Source organism: Mobula hypostoma, chromosome 12, assembly GCF_963921235.1.
Source record: "Mobula hypostoma chromosome 12, sMobHyp1.1, whole genome shotgun sequence".
NCBI classification, from domain to species: domain Eukaryota; kingdom Metazoa; phylum Chordata; class Chondrichthyes; order Myliobatiformes; family Myliobatidae; genus Mobula; species Mobula hypostoma.
In genome coordinates, this window is record NC_086108.1 from 82442305 (window position 1) to 82454974 (window position 12670).

Sequence of the window (12670 nt, forward strand, 5' to 3'; positions counted from 1 at the left end):
ATGCTATCATACTGGAAGACTTTCAGTATAACTCAACAGCTCATAAAGCTTGCTGAAAGACTGTGACTAAGAAAGTTGGCCAGGGCAGGTCGGTAGATAATATTTATATGGACTACAGAACAAACAAGACTAACTTGGATGGGGAACTTTTGTCAGCATGGACCAAAAGGGTCGAGGGGCCTCTTTCCATGCTCTGACTCCAGGTTATGACATAGAAATCTATTAAGTTCAGTTCTATGTCATAACCTACACTTGGTCTAACCAAATGTAATATCAATATCAAGTAAGACTTACTTGATTTTCCTTTTTGCAGAGTCCCAGAGTTGCAGCTGGCTTCAGGGCAACAGGAGGAATAGGGTGAGTTTATGCTAAGGAAGAGGATGAAAAGCATGTATATGTTCAAGCTCTAATGGAGATTTTAGTTGATTTTTTTAATATTTGGAATTGATTCATCAAAGGCTTGAAAATGTGAAGTTCTCTGGGGAACAAGATTAAGTTGTTAGCTTGGACAAGTGATCCTATGTTTAAAGAAAATAGCTAGAAACAGATTTTATGTATTGTGATACAGAAGTGGAAAAATACTAATAGTCCCTCCCCACCTCTGTAACTTCGTCTCAAATATCTGAAAACTCTGCTTTCTTCCAATTCTGCTCCTCAGCCATCCCCTGTTCTTTCTTCATGTTATTTGATGGTTTTGTCTTCAGTCCCCCTAGCTCGAAGTCCTGGAATTCATTCTCTACACTTGTTTCTCTTCCTCCTCCTTTTCAGCACTCTTTACAATGCACAACTTTCACCTTTTCATAATGCCTCTATCTTTAGTATTTCCTGCATTTGTCTGGTTCTACTTTGTGAAGGTCACATCTGATGAAGTTTCAAGGTGAGTATGATGTGCTAAACATACCCAAATACTCATCATCGTTATGTGCTCTGTCAGTATGAGGTGGGCAATCATGGACCCCATGACCATGATTGTTCTTGACAAATTTTTCTACAGAAGTGGTTTGCCATTGCCACCTTCTGGGCAGTGTCTTTACAAGATGGGATACCCCAGCCATTATCAATACTCTTCAGAGATGGTCTGCCTGGCATCAGCGGTCGCATAACCAGGACTTGTGATATGCACCAGCTGCTCATACAACCGTCCACCCCTGCTCTCATGGCTTCACATGACCCTGATCGGGGGGTGGGGGGTGGTAAGCAGGTGCTACACCTTGCCCAAGGGTGACCTGGAGACTAATGGAGGGAGGGAGCACTTTACACCTCCTTTGGTGGGAACGTATCTCCACACTGCCACCCAACCCTAAGCTAAACACTATGCAAGGTAAAGTATTGAAGATGCTGGAAATCTGACCCAGAAAGCAAATGATGGAAGTAGTCATGAGTTCAAGCAGGAGGTAGGGTGAGGGAAATTATTAACATTCATCAGAATTATTGACCTAAATCTTTAATCTTGTTTTTTTTTTCCTTGACTAACGTTTCCTGAGCTGTGCTATTTAAAAGAAAATAACCACAACTTTCAATCATAGGGAAAGTAAGTCAGAGACTTGGCGAAGTGAAATAAGGCGGGAGGAGAAGATGGCGCGACGCAGCTCGCAGCGGCCACTCCAGTGAATGATATCTGTTATCTGTCAAGTAGGGTGCCGTGCACAATCCTGATTTGATGGAGACAGACGTGAGAGTACGGAGGAACATCTGGTGAAACTTCTGAAATGCCTGCTTCGCTGCCTCTGCTACTGTGTGGTCCAGAATCTCCGGAGGGGAAGGCCGCGAGTCCTCGGCTTTGCTTGTTGCTCGGCGGCCGGGGCTGGGGTCGAAGTGCTCGGCAGAGATGGCGCTCGGCGCTCGGTGTCGGGGGGCTGGTCGGAGGCTCGAAGTTTTCGGACGGACTCAGAGTGCTTCCAATGGTGCTTCCAATGGTGCTGCATCAGCAAGTTTGTGGCGCTTGGAGGTTCATGGCAGGGAGAGTTTCTCCCTTCTACCGTCTGCGTGAGATGATGGGGCTATCGGGACTTGAGACTTTTTTTTACCGTGCCCATGGTCTGCTCTTTATCAAATTACAGTATTGCTTTGCACTGTTGTAACTATATGTTACAATTACGTGGTTTTGTCAGTTTTAGTCTTGGTTTGTCCTGTGTTTCTGTGATATCTTTCTGGAGGAACATTGTATCATTTTTTAATGCATGCATTTCTAAATGACAATAAACGAGGACTGAGTGTCCTCATAATCTAAAATCTAAAGTGGGTAAAATTAAACAGAAAAGACTGGAGATACTTAGCAGGTCAGGCTGCATTTAATGATGGGTCTATGAGCAGAAACGTCAACTCTATTTCTCTTCCCATAGATATGGCCTCACCTGATGATTATTTCCAGCATTTCCTGTTTCTATTTCATATTTCCATCATCTTCAGTTTTCTTTTGACTTTCACTTACAGAGGTGACACTGCTTAATGTGCTTCTTAATCAGGCTGCTCAAATATGTAATGCCAATGGACTAAAATATTAAAGAATTATAAAGACAAACAGAATACTACAAATGCTAGGAATTAAAGCTGAAGAAATGTTGTTGGAAATACCCAACAGGTTAGTCAACATCTGCGGACAGTGGATCAAAATGTCAGATTGATGGCTCCTGAAGGATAGATATTTCTGACTTATACATCACATTTTTTTTATTAGAGGAATGTCTCATCTGCCCTTTCTCTAAACTGCAATAATCGAATGTAGTCAAATTAAGGTTTAGAAATAAGATGACATTTTATGGAAGCTTCTCTGGAAATACGTTTGCAAAGGTAAGTGGAACTGTTGGATTTTAGAATGTCAATTAAATATTCTGACCTAGAATATTCTGCAGGATGAGAAAAGGTTTGTATTTCTACAGTATCATTCATGTCCTCTTCAGGATGTTCTAAGTGCTTTACAAACATGAAGTAGTTTTTATAGCAAGGAAATGTGGCAGACGTCATCTGAATGACGCAGGGAAAAATCTTTTAAATAGTATCATGGGATCTGCACATATACTAGTAGACCAGACAAGTTCTTAGTTTAATACCTCACCTAACACACTGCATCACTGAAAGTGTAACTCTACATCAATATTGCCTGGGCATGTCATCTTAGATTTTTGTGCCGAAAGGGATTTGAAACCTCAACCTTCTGAATTCAAGGCAAATATGAAGTAAAGTGAAAACTTTAAATGATGGTCAAATTCACAATAGTACATGGTTCAAACTATTTAATTTTTCCTTTTTAAATTAAGATTGTATGGCTTGCGATGAAAAGCTGCAAGATTTGACATGCAGAGGGCTGGCCACAATGGGGAGTGATTCCTGCCCGGAGCTTATTTGCATGTTTTGAAATCTATTTCCCCAAGAGCAATGTGAAATGGATAAATGAAACTTTGCAGGATGTACAGATATGGATATGGATCTTCGGATAATCAGCAAAAGTCACACTTGGGAGAAGGAGACATGGGAAGAGTTAGGCATGCTATCTAAACATGTCCATGCTATATACGGTCAAAATGCCCCCAGCTTAGCTCGTGGACCCAAGTTTTGTGATTCTTAGTCAGTCATAGGTTGAAGTGGTAAGGATACCTTTCTGATGCCAGCAGACAATGATTTTGCTGTGTAGGTAGCACCCTGTATTTCTGAGGATGCTGAACTCGAGTGGTTTAGGGAGATTCAGGACCATGAATCTCCTCCCTCTTTCATTCCTGTAGAATGTTATTAAAATTGAGAAAACTTGTTCTTGAGTTTGACATTGTTTTTTTCATATATTTGTAGGTCAGTTAAGGAACTATGGAAACACCACGTTGCAGTAACGGTGAGGTCAAACTCCATTTCCAATTTATAAATTATGTGGAAATATTTTGATTATTCAGTTTTCTCATTGCTCAGACATCTTGCTTACAAGCTCACTTAAAATAGGCATCCATTAGTCTTGTGAGACCATGGATTTGCGCCTTGGAAGGTTTTCCAGCAAGTTGTATGGAAGACTGGCAGTTGCCCATGCTGCAAGTCTCCCCTCTCCACGCCACCGATGTTGTCCAAGGGGAGGACACTAAGGCCGATACAGCTTGGCACCGGTGTTGTCGCAGAGCAATGTGTGGTTAAGTGCCTTGCTCAAGGACACAACACCCTGCCTCAGCTGAGGCTCGAACTAGCGACTTTCAGATCAATGCCTTAACCACTTGGCCACGTGCCAACATAAACTCACCTTATACCCAGTTTAATCTCAGCTAACATCTAACACGGAACACATTTTCCTTGTGCTTACAGTAATTTGCAGTTTTGTAACATTGTTACTGATATTTCACAACTTCTGATTTGTGAAACGTAGAAATGACACAGGGAAATTGTAGAACATAGAAATAGGCAAAGAAAAGTATGTTAGTTGAGAAATTGTCTCATGCCAGAAATGGGGTAGTAAATCAATGTTATTTGGGTTCTAGGTTGTGTTTTCTTTATAGGCCCTGTTAAATAATATTAATGATCTTTTTCTGTAAGGTGCATAAAAAGGTGCTGGCTTCTAGGCCAAAGAATGGTGAGACTGTAAGAAATCCACAGATCCATTTATTTTGTTCATTGTGTCATGTAATTTATGTATAATTTATGCTAATTTAGGTTTATATAATTTTTGTTTCTCATGCTTGTAATGTACTGTCCTGCTGCTGGAAAAAATGGTAATTTCATTGCATTTATACCCTGGGTATGTATGCTTATGAAAATAAACTTGAATAAGTGTCATATTGAGATTGTAGAGATTGATAGGTTCTTGACTGGACATGGCATCAAAGGTTATGGGGAGAAGGCCAGGGAGTGGGGCTGAGGAGGGAAAAAGGATCAGTCATGGTTGAATGGTGGAGCAGTCTCGAATGGCCAAATGGCCTAATTCTGCTCCTATGTCTTATGGTCTTATATTTATTTAAAAATGGTGGCTGCAAATGGCACTGCTGCCGCATGGCTTGGGGGCACTTGTTTGGTCCTGACCTTGGGTGTTATCAGTGAGGAGTTTGCGTGTTCTCCTCATGAGATCTCATGGGTTTCTGCTATGTGCTCCAAATTCCTCTCACGTACCATAGAAGAACTGGTAGATTAATTGTGTTGTGTACATTACCACTTAATAACGGTAGCAACTAGTAAGGAGAATTAAAGAGGATTGGATTGGCACGTGAGAGAAAATAATTTGCAGGCCAGAGGGATATAAGAAAATGATTGGGATTAAAGTGATTTGCTCTGCTGGATGTGATGAGCCAATTGGCCTTCTCCTGACATATTATGAACTAGGATCTTGTTGATTTGTGGGTAGTTAATTTCAGAGAAAAAAAAGACATTGCAAAGATCATGAGGGAGAGTTCTTGTATTTTCTCTAGGCATACCGTGAAGAATATATGAATGCTTGGAAACACCAGAACATTGAAGTTTTACTCTGTCCATCAATAGGACCTGCATTTAATATCGGATATGCAGGAAAATTGTCAGGTGAGGAACAATTGAGGATGAACCTCTTCAAAGGCCCCCAGAACTTAGAACTACATCAGAGAAGTATGGATAGATTCAAAGTTCGATGGTGCTACTTCACACATGGGGAGAGGGGGTGTTACCAGAAGAGACATACAGGTTTCTACTGGATAATTGTGGATGAACTTCAGATATGGGTGTAATATTTTGTGTTTTTTTTGTTTGAATGAAATAACAATGATTATTATCAAAAAAAAATCCCCTCCATTTGATGCAGAAACATCATTATTTCAATCTGAGTGTAAATGGACTCAGTCACAAATGAAATTCACTTCATAAATTAGATGGCAGTCATTGTTGATGAATGTGTATTTTGAAAATGCTGAATTAGAGGCATGTACATTTTAGAAATAAAATACTAACAATACACAATATTTCAGACATTATTTCATTGTCCTGAATGAAATTCCATTTTGTGCCATTGCTATGATTGTATCAATGAAGCTGACTGTCTCTACAAGTTCATTAGATTTCTGTCTGTGGACAGTAATAACATTATGAGTCCAGAGTACTGAGTACACTGCTCATTTAGCAACATCGAATTACACAGTGCAGAAAATGGCCCTTTGGCCCAACTTGTCCATGCTGTCCAAGATGGTCTCACATGCCTGCATTTGGTTCCTATCTCTCTAAAGCCTTTCTTTTCACATACTTGACAATGTGACTTTTAAATGTTTTAACTGTTTTCCTCTGGTAGCACATAGCCACCACTCACTGTGCGGAAAGATTGCCCGTCAGGTCCCTTTTGAAGTCCTTCCCTCTCACCGTTAATATATAACCTCTCATATTAGGGACCCACTCTGTGAAAAAGACTATGACCATTCTCCTTTACATGGCCTCAGCAAAGCAGCCAGCACGATCAAAGATCCTATCCATTCTAGACATCTTGTCTCTCCCGTCAGGAGAAGAAACAAAATGCTCAGACAGCTGTTATCTCACTGTTATAAAAGTATTGAATGTTTCCCTATCAGAATCAGAATCAGGTTTAATATCCCCGGATAGGTTGTGATATTTGTTGTCTTTGCAGCAGCAGGTTAATGCAATACATAGTAATAATAGACAAAAAAAGTATAGTGTGATAAGTATATGATAAATCTCTTCTATTTCATGCATGTCTATCCTCACCCCAACCTCCCGCCACTCCACCAGGGATAAGGTTCCTCTTGTCCTCACCTGCCACCCCACCAGCCTCTGTGTCCAGCACATAATTCTCCGTAACTTCCTCCATCTCCAACAGGATCCCACTACCAAACACATCCCCCCCCACCACAACTTTCTGCTTTCCGCAGGCAGGGATCACTCCCTACGCGATTCCATTGTCCATGCCATCCCTCCCCACTGATCTCTCTCCTGGTACTTATCCTTGCAAGCGGAACAAGTGCTACACCTGCCCCTACACCTCCTCTCTCACTACCATTCAGGGCCCCAAACAGTCCTTCCAGGTGAGGCGACACTTCACCTGTGAGTCTGTTGGGGTGATATACTGTATCTGGTACTCCTGGTGTGGCCTCCTGTATATCAGTGAGATACAACATAGGTTGGGAGACCCCGCTTTGCTGAGCACGTACGCTCCATCCACCACAAAAAGTGGGATCTCCCAGTGGCCACCCATTTTAATTCCACTTCCCATTCCCATTCCGACGTGTCAGTCCATGGCCTCCTCTACTGTCACGACGAGGCTCCACTCAGGTTGGAGGAGCAACACCTTGTGTTCCATCCAGGTAACTTCCAACCTGATGGCATGAATGTTGACTTCTCAAACCTCTGGTAATACCCCCCCCCCCCTTCACCATTCCCATTCCCTTTTCCCTCTCTCACATTATCACCTTAACTGCCCATCACCTTTCTCTGGTGCTCCTCTCCCTTTTCTTTCTTCTATGGCCTCTCCTATCTGATTCCCCCTTTTCCAGCCCTGTACCTCTTTCACCAATTAACTTCCCAGCTCTTTATTTCACCCCTCCCTCTCTCCCGGTGAACCTGTCACCTGGTGTATCTTCCTCCCCTCCTTCCACCTTCTTACACTGACTCCTCATCTTTTTTCCTCCAGGCCTGATGAAGTGCCTCGGCCCAAATCATCGTCTTTTCCATAGTTGTTGCCTGGACTGCTGAGTTCCTCCAGCATTTTGTGTGTGTTGTTTGTTAGTATGATAAGTCCTGTCCATCTTCCCTGAAAGACCACAGGTAACTGCCTTTACATAGGGGTATTGACCAGTATGTCCCTTGTTATTATCACAGGAGATAGAAGAACCTCAAAAAAATACAAACTAATTGTTTAAATATATTTTCTTTTTAGCCGCATCCAGCTATATGGTTATTTTCAACTTGTTAAATTTTCCTGCGGGTGTTGTGCCAGTCACCAAAGTAACAACAGAAGATGAAAAAGAGCTGATGAATTATACTGGTTACCAAAATGATATTTGGGACAAAACTTTCAAGAAGGTCAGTGGGATGAAGCTTCACTCTACTATGGCACTGTTTTATTATTGTACTGGTTTCTGCTCTTTTTGTGGGACTTAAACACAGGTTTACATTAATTAAATAGCAGAGCTTGTTTACAGAGCAGAGTCTTAGAATATTGATATTTGCTGGGAACTTTGTGATTTCGGAAGCATTATAATATTACCTTAACATTAATTGCAGCAGGAATATTCAGTGGCTGTACAGGCAATGCAACTCTAGCCATTTGCAATGTTATAATTGTGACATGGCGGTGTTAAGCATATCTACAGTATATATTCAGCTGCTGTAATAACATTCTTAACGAGTGTGACTTTGGCTCTCATCCCAAAACTTCCGCTAATTCAGAATTTTTCTGATTTTAATTGCTCCATCGCAAACGCCAACATTTCTGGAATTACTTTCCTAAACTTCTCAATTGCTATTTGCTCTTTTGAGACTCTCCCTTAGAGCCATGTATTTGAACAAGTTCTCAGTCATTTGTCTTAATATCAATTTATGTGGCTTTATTATGCCATTACACAAAATTTTTCATTTTCCTGTGGTAAAGGCACTATATAAATACAAATTATTACATAGAACAAAACAGGCTCTTTGACCCATGATGTTGTGCCATCCTTTTAACCTACTCCAAGATCAATCTAGCCTTTCCCTCCGACTTAGGCCTCCATTATCCTTTCATCCATGAGTCTATCTGAGAGTTTGTGTAAAACACTATCTCTGACATCCCCCTATACATTCCTCCTGTCATAAACTTATGCCCTCTTGTATAGTTGAAATTGTTTCAGATTAGCAATACTGCATGACTATTTGGAACCGGTGATAAAAAAAAACACCTTGCTTCAAAATGGTTTAAGGCTTCACAGTACATTGAAGTACCTTCAACATCCCTAGGCCTCAACACTGCCTTCCCAGCTTAAGACCATAAGATATAGGAGTAGAATTAGTCCATTCGGCCCACTGAGTCTGCTCTGCCATTTTAGCATGGCTGATCCATTTCCCTCACAGTCCCAATCTCCTGCCTCCTCCCCATGCCCTGACTATTCAAGAATCTATCAAACTCTGCTTTAGATATACTTGGACTCCGCAGCCAGTTCTACAGATTCACCACTTTCTGGCTGATTCCGGTCAAAATGGCACCAGCAAACATCAATTCCTTGGGTGACACCTTCCAGATAGTCAATTATTTCTCTTTTTCTACATTCTCTACTTATTCTTTGTATCTTAATTGTGCTTCTAAAACTATTGGAGCCTGTGACTTACAATTTGGGGTTTGCACGAGTGACCTAGTGCTCTGCTGTCCCTGAGAAAATTCCAGGAGAGGAGCGTGAGCACGAGCGACCTTGAGGAGAAGCTCAGAGACAGGGTGTCGGGCCATGATCAACTCCATTTCTCCCCGATTAAAGTGTCGAGGATGATTGAAACATCGAGGCGAATGTGGAGGAGAGTGAGCGAGAGGGGAGCTGCTGTGTTCAGCGGTCGGTCTCTACAGAAGGCCACACTGCTGTGTCGAGTAGTTTCTCTCTACAGAAGGCCTGCATTTGAGGGGTCGCTCTCCTCGATGCTGATGGAAGATGTTATCAAAATTGTAAGATCTATGTGATTATCGGTGTGGACTGTAGCTCATATTGGTCTCCTTCAGTTTTCTGTGCTTTGTTTCTCGTTGCCGATTGGCGTGTTGGGGGTTGGTAGTCTGGGTGATCTGTTAGCTTTTTATTTGCGACAGATGGGGTTTGGGGCTTGATGTTATGGTTGCTGTATTTTTTTTGCGAGGGAGGGGTTGGGGGTTTAGGGTTTGATGTTCTAGCTGCTGTTTTCCGTGTGGGCGATCTGTTAGTTATTGTGCGAGGGAGGGGGTTGGGGGTTTGGGGTTTGCATGTTTTTGTTTCTTTTTCTTATTTGTGTGAGGGGTTTGATGTCTTTTTTCACAACAACCTCCATTGTTTTTCTGTTTTGTGGCTATGTGGAGAAGACGAATCTCAGAGTATTCTACATACATACTTTGATAATAAAAAGAATCTTTGAAGCTTTAAAGAAGTTGCTCCTCATCTCCATTCTATATGGATGCCCTTCCATTCCGAGGCTGTGTGCTCTAGTCTTAGGTTCCCCCACCATAGAAAACATCCTCTCCACATCCACTCTATCGAGGCCTTTCAACATTTGATAGGTTTCAGTGAGGTCACCCCTCATTCTTCTGAATTGCACTGAGTACAGGCCCAGAGCCATCAAACACTCCTCATATGATAAGCCTTTCCTTCCCAGAATAATTTTCGTGAAGCTCCTTTGAACCCTCTCCAATGTCAGCTTTCTTAGACAGAGGGCCCAGTACTGCTCGCAATACTCCAAGTGAGAGCTCATCAGTGTCTTATAAGGCCTCAACATTACACCCTTGCATATATATTCTAGTCTTCTCGAAATGAATGCTATATTAACATCTCATTTGCCTTCCTCACCACTCATTCAACTGGAACCCTATAATCTACATAATCTTTGACCTCCTTGTTCAAATGGGCATTAGGTGTGTTTTTTTTAATGAGGATCTTAGAAGAAGAAAGAGCGAAAGGGAGTTTTAGGAAGGAAATTCCGGAAATTAAGGCTACCATTGGTGGTGCATGATCATATTGAATAACAGAATTATTAGTTGACCTGTTCCTGCTCCTGTTTCTGAGGCTCTTGTGTTCTGATCATTTTAGATTGATAGTCTTTTGGTGAATATTTGTAACTGACTTTTGAGAAGTTGTAGGTTATCATATTTCAAGACACGCAGTTCTAAATGCCACCGTTGGCTCTGCCTTCACTTTGAATAACTGGCAGATGGCTTAAGATTCAACTTCATATTGCTGTTTTATTCATGACAATTTACCAGAATTCCCTCTAAGATTACATTATGATGAAACTAATAGCTGCAAATTCAGCTACCTGAAGTCTTGAAGCTGCAGAAGAGTTACTCTGGAATTTAATAAGCCTTGTGATAACAAACACCTTGCTCCTAGGAGGTTTAATGTTTCACAGCACTGTCATGATTCTCCGACATCTCCAGACTCAGGTTACACTTGGATGAAGCTCTCCTCCACTGAGCTTTGTAGTAATATTTTTAAAAAGTTGAAATGTGTTTATCTTTAGTTGGTGGTAGGTGAAGAATCGGTGTTACTTTAGTAAACTGGTCTTTCAACATGTACTATCCCTCTTTCCATGTTTTAAAGAGATCCACTGAAGTGCCAGAACATTGGGTTCTGCAAACTGAGCCAATATCCGTGCTGCAAAAAATCAATGCAAACAATGCAACCTCCATCTTCTAATTTTGAATTTAGCTCATCTTATAGAGCTATGTGAGTTTAAAAAAGAAAGACTTGTATTTAAAGTGTATCTTACGCAGTTTTAGGACATTCCTACGTATTTTGCATTGATTATGTGTCTCTTTAACGTATTCACTGTTCTGATGTTTGCCTGAAAGGCAGCAACTATAATAGTGCAGTCTTGTTGTTTCCCTGTTGTGTCAGCTGGATTGGTCCCTGGAACAGGAACCCACACCATCTTGACTAAGAGGCGAGAGTGGCTACAGTAATAGGGCAGCTGTCACCATTAAATTTGAAGTAGACAAATTATTATCTGCAACATTATGTTGCATTTGTTCATAAACACATTTGCTTGTTAATGGCTGATGAAAGTGTAAAGTTTATAAACAGCCATGTTAATTCAGCATTTAGCAGTAATCTTTGTACCTGGGTGTGCTCAGCTGGAAAGAACAGTGACATGGAGCACTGGATCAGCTGACTTCTTTGTCTTTTCTACAGAGGCAGCACAGTTAATGAGCCAACAGCTAATTGTAAATGCTATTGATTAGATTGAAGAGGTATTGTTTGCCTTGGTGGATGTGGCTAGATAATGGAATTTCATTGTACTCACATTTCCTATCAAACCTAGGTACAAGAAAAGCTCCCGATGTGGCCTCTTATATATTGGCGAGACCCGACGCAGACTGGGAGACCGCTTTGCTGAACATCTACGCTCTGTCCGCCAGAGAAAGCAGGATCTCCCAGTGGCCACACATTTCAATTCCACATCCCATTCCCATTCTGACATGTCTATCCACGGCCTCCTCTACTGTAATGATGAAGCCACACTCAGGTTGGAGGAACAACACCTTATATTCCGTCTGGGTAGCCTCCAACCTGATGGCATGAACATCGACTTCTCTAACTTCCGCTAATGCCCCACCTCCCCCTCGTACCCCATCTGTTACTTATTTTTATACACACATTCTTTCTCTCACTCTCCTTTTTCTCCCTCTGTCCCTCTGAATATACCCCTTGCCCATCCTCTGGGTCCCCCCCCCTTGTCTTTCTTCCCGGACCTCCTGTCCCATGATCCTCTCGTATCCCTTTTGCTTATCACCTGTCCAGCTCTCGGCTCTATCCCTCCCCCTCCTGTCTTCTCCTATCATTTTGGATCTCCCCCTCCCCCTCCAACTTTCAAACCCCTTACTCACTCTTCCTTCAGTTAGTCCTGACGAAGGGTCTTGGCCTGAAACGTCGACTGCACCTCTTCCTAGAGATGCTGCCTGGCCTGCTGCGTTCACCAGCAACCTTGCTGTGTGTTGCTTGTAGGAAAAGGAGTTTTCAGCAGGTCCTGTCAAAAACTAGCAAGGATATTGTTCTGGCCCTATTTGTCCCAGTGCCTGTTTGAGAAGTTG

At 41.9% G+C, this 12670-nt stretch overlaps 1 protein-coding gene across 1 annotated transcript in view; it reads left to right on the forward strand.

Annotated features, from left to right (window-relative positions):
- The window catches only part of LOC134354539 (fatty-acid amide hydrolase 1-like), a 56898-nt gene that overhangs the window by 42249 nt on the left and 1979 nt on the right, over nt 1–12670 (forward strand). The window contains exons 11-14 of the mRNA XM_063063458.1: nt 314–357; nt 3784–3823; nt 5373–5481; nt 7814–7959. Of these exons, the coding sequence (XP_062919528.1) occupies nt 314–357; nt 3784–3823; nt 5373–5481; nt 7814–7959 (339 nt within the window). The remainder of the gene's footprint in view (nt 1–313; nt 358–3783; nt 3824–5372; nt 5482–7813; nt 7960–12670) is intronic.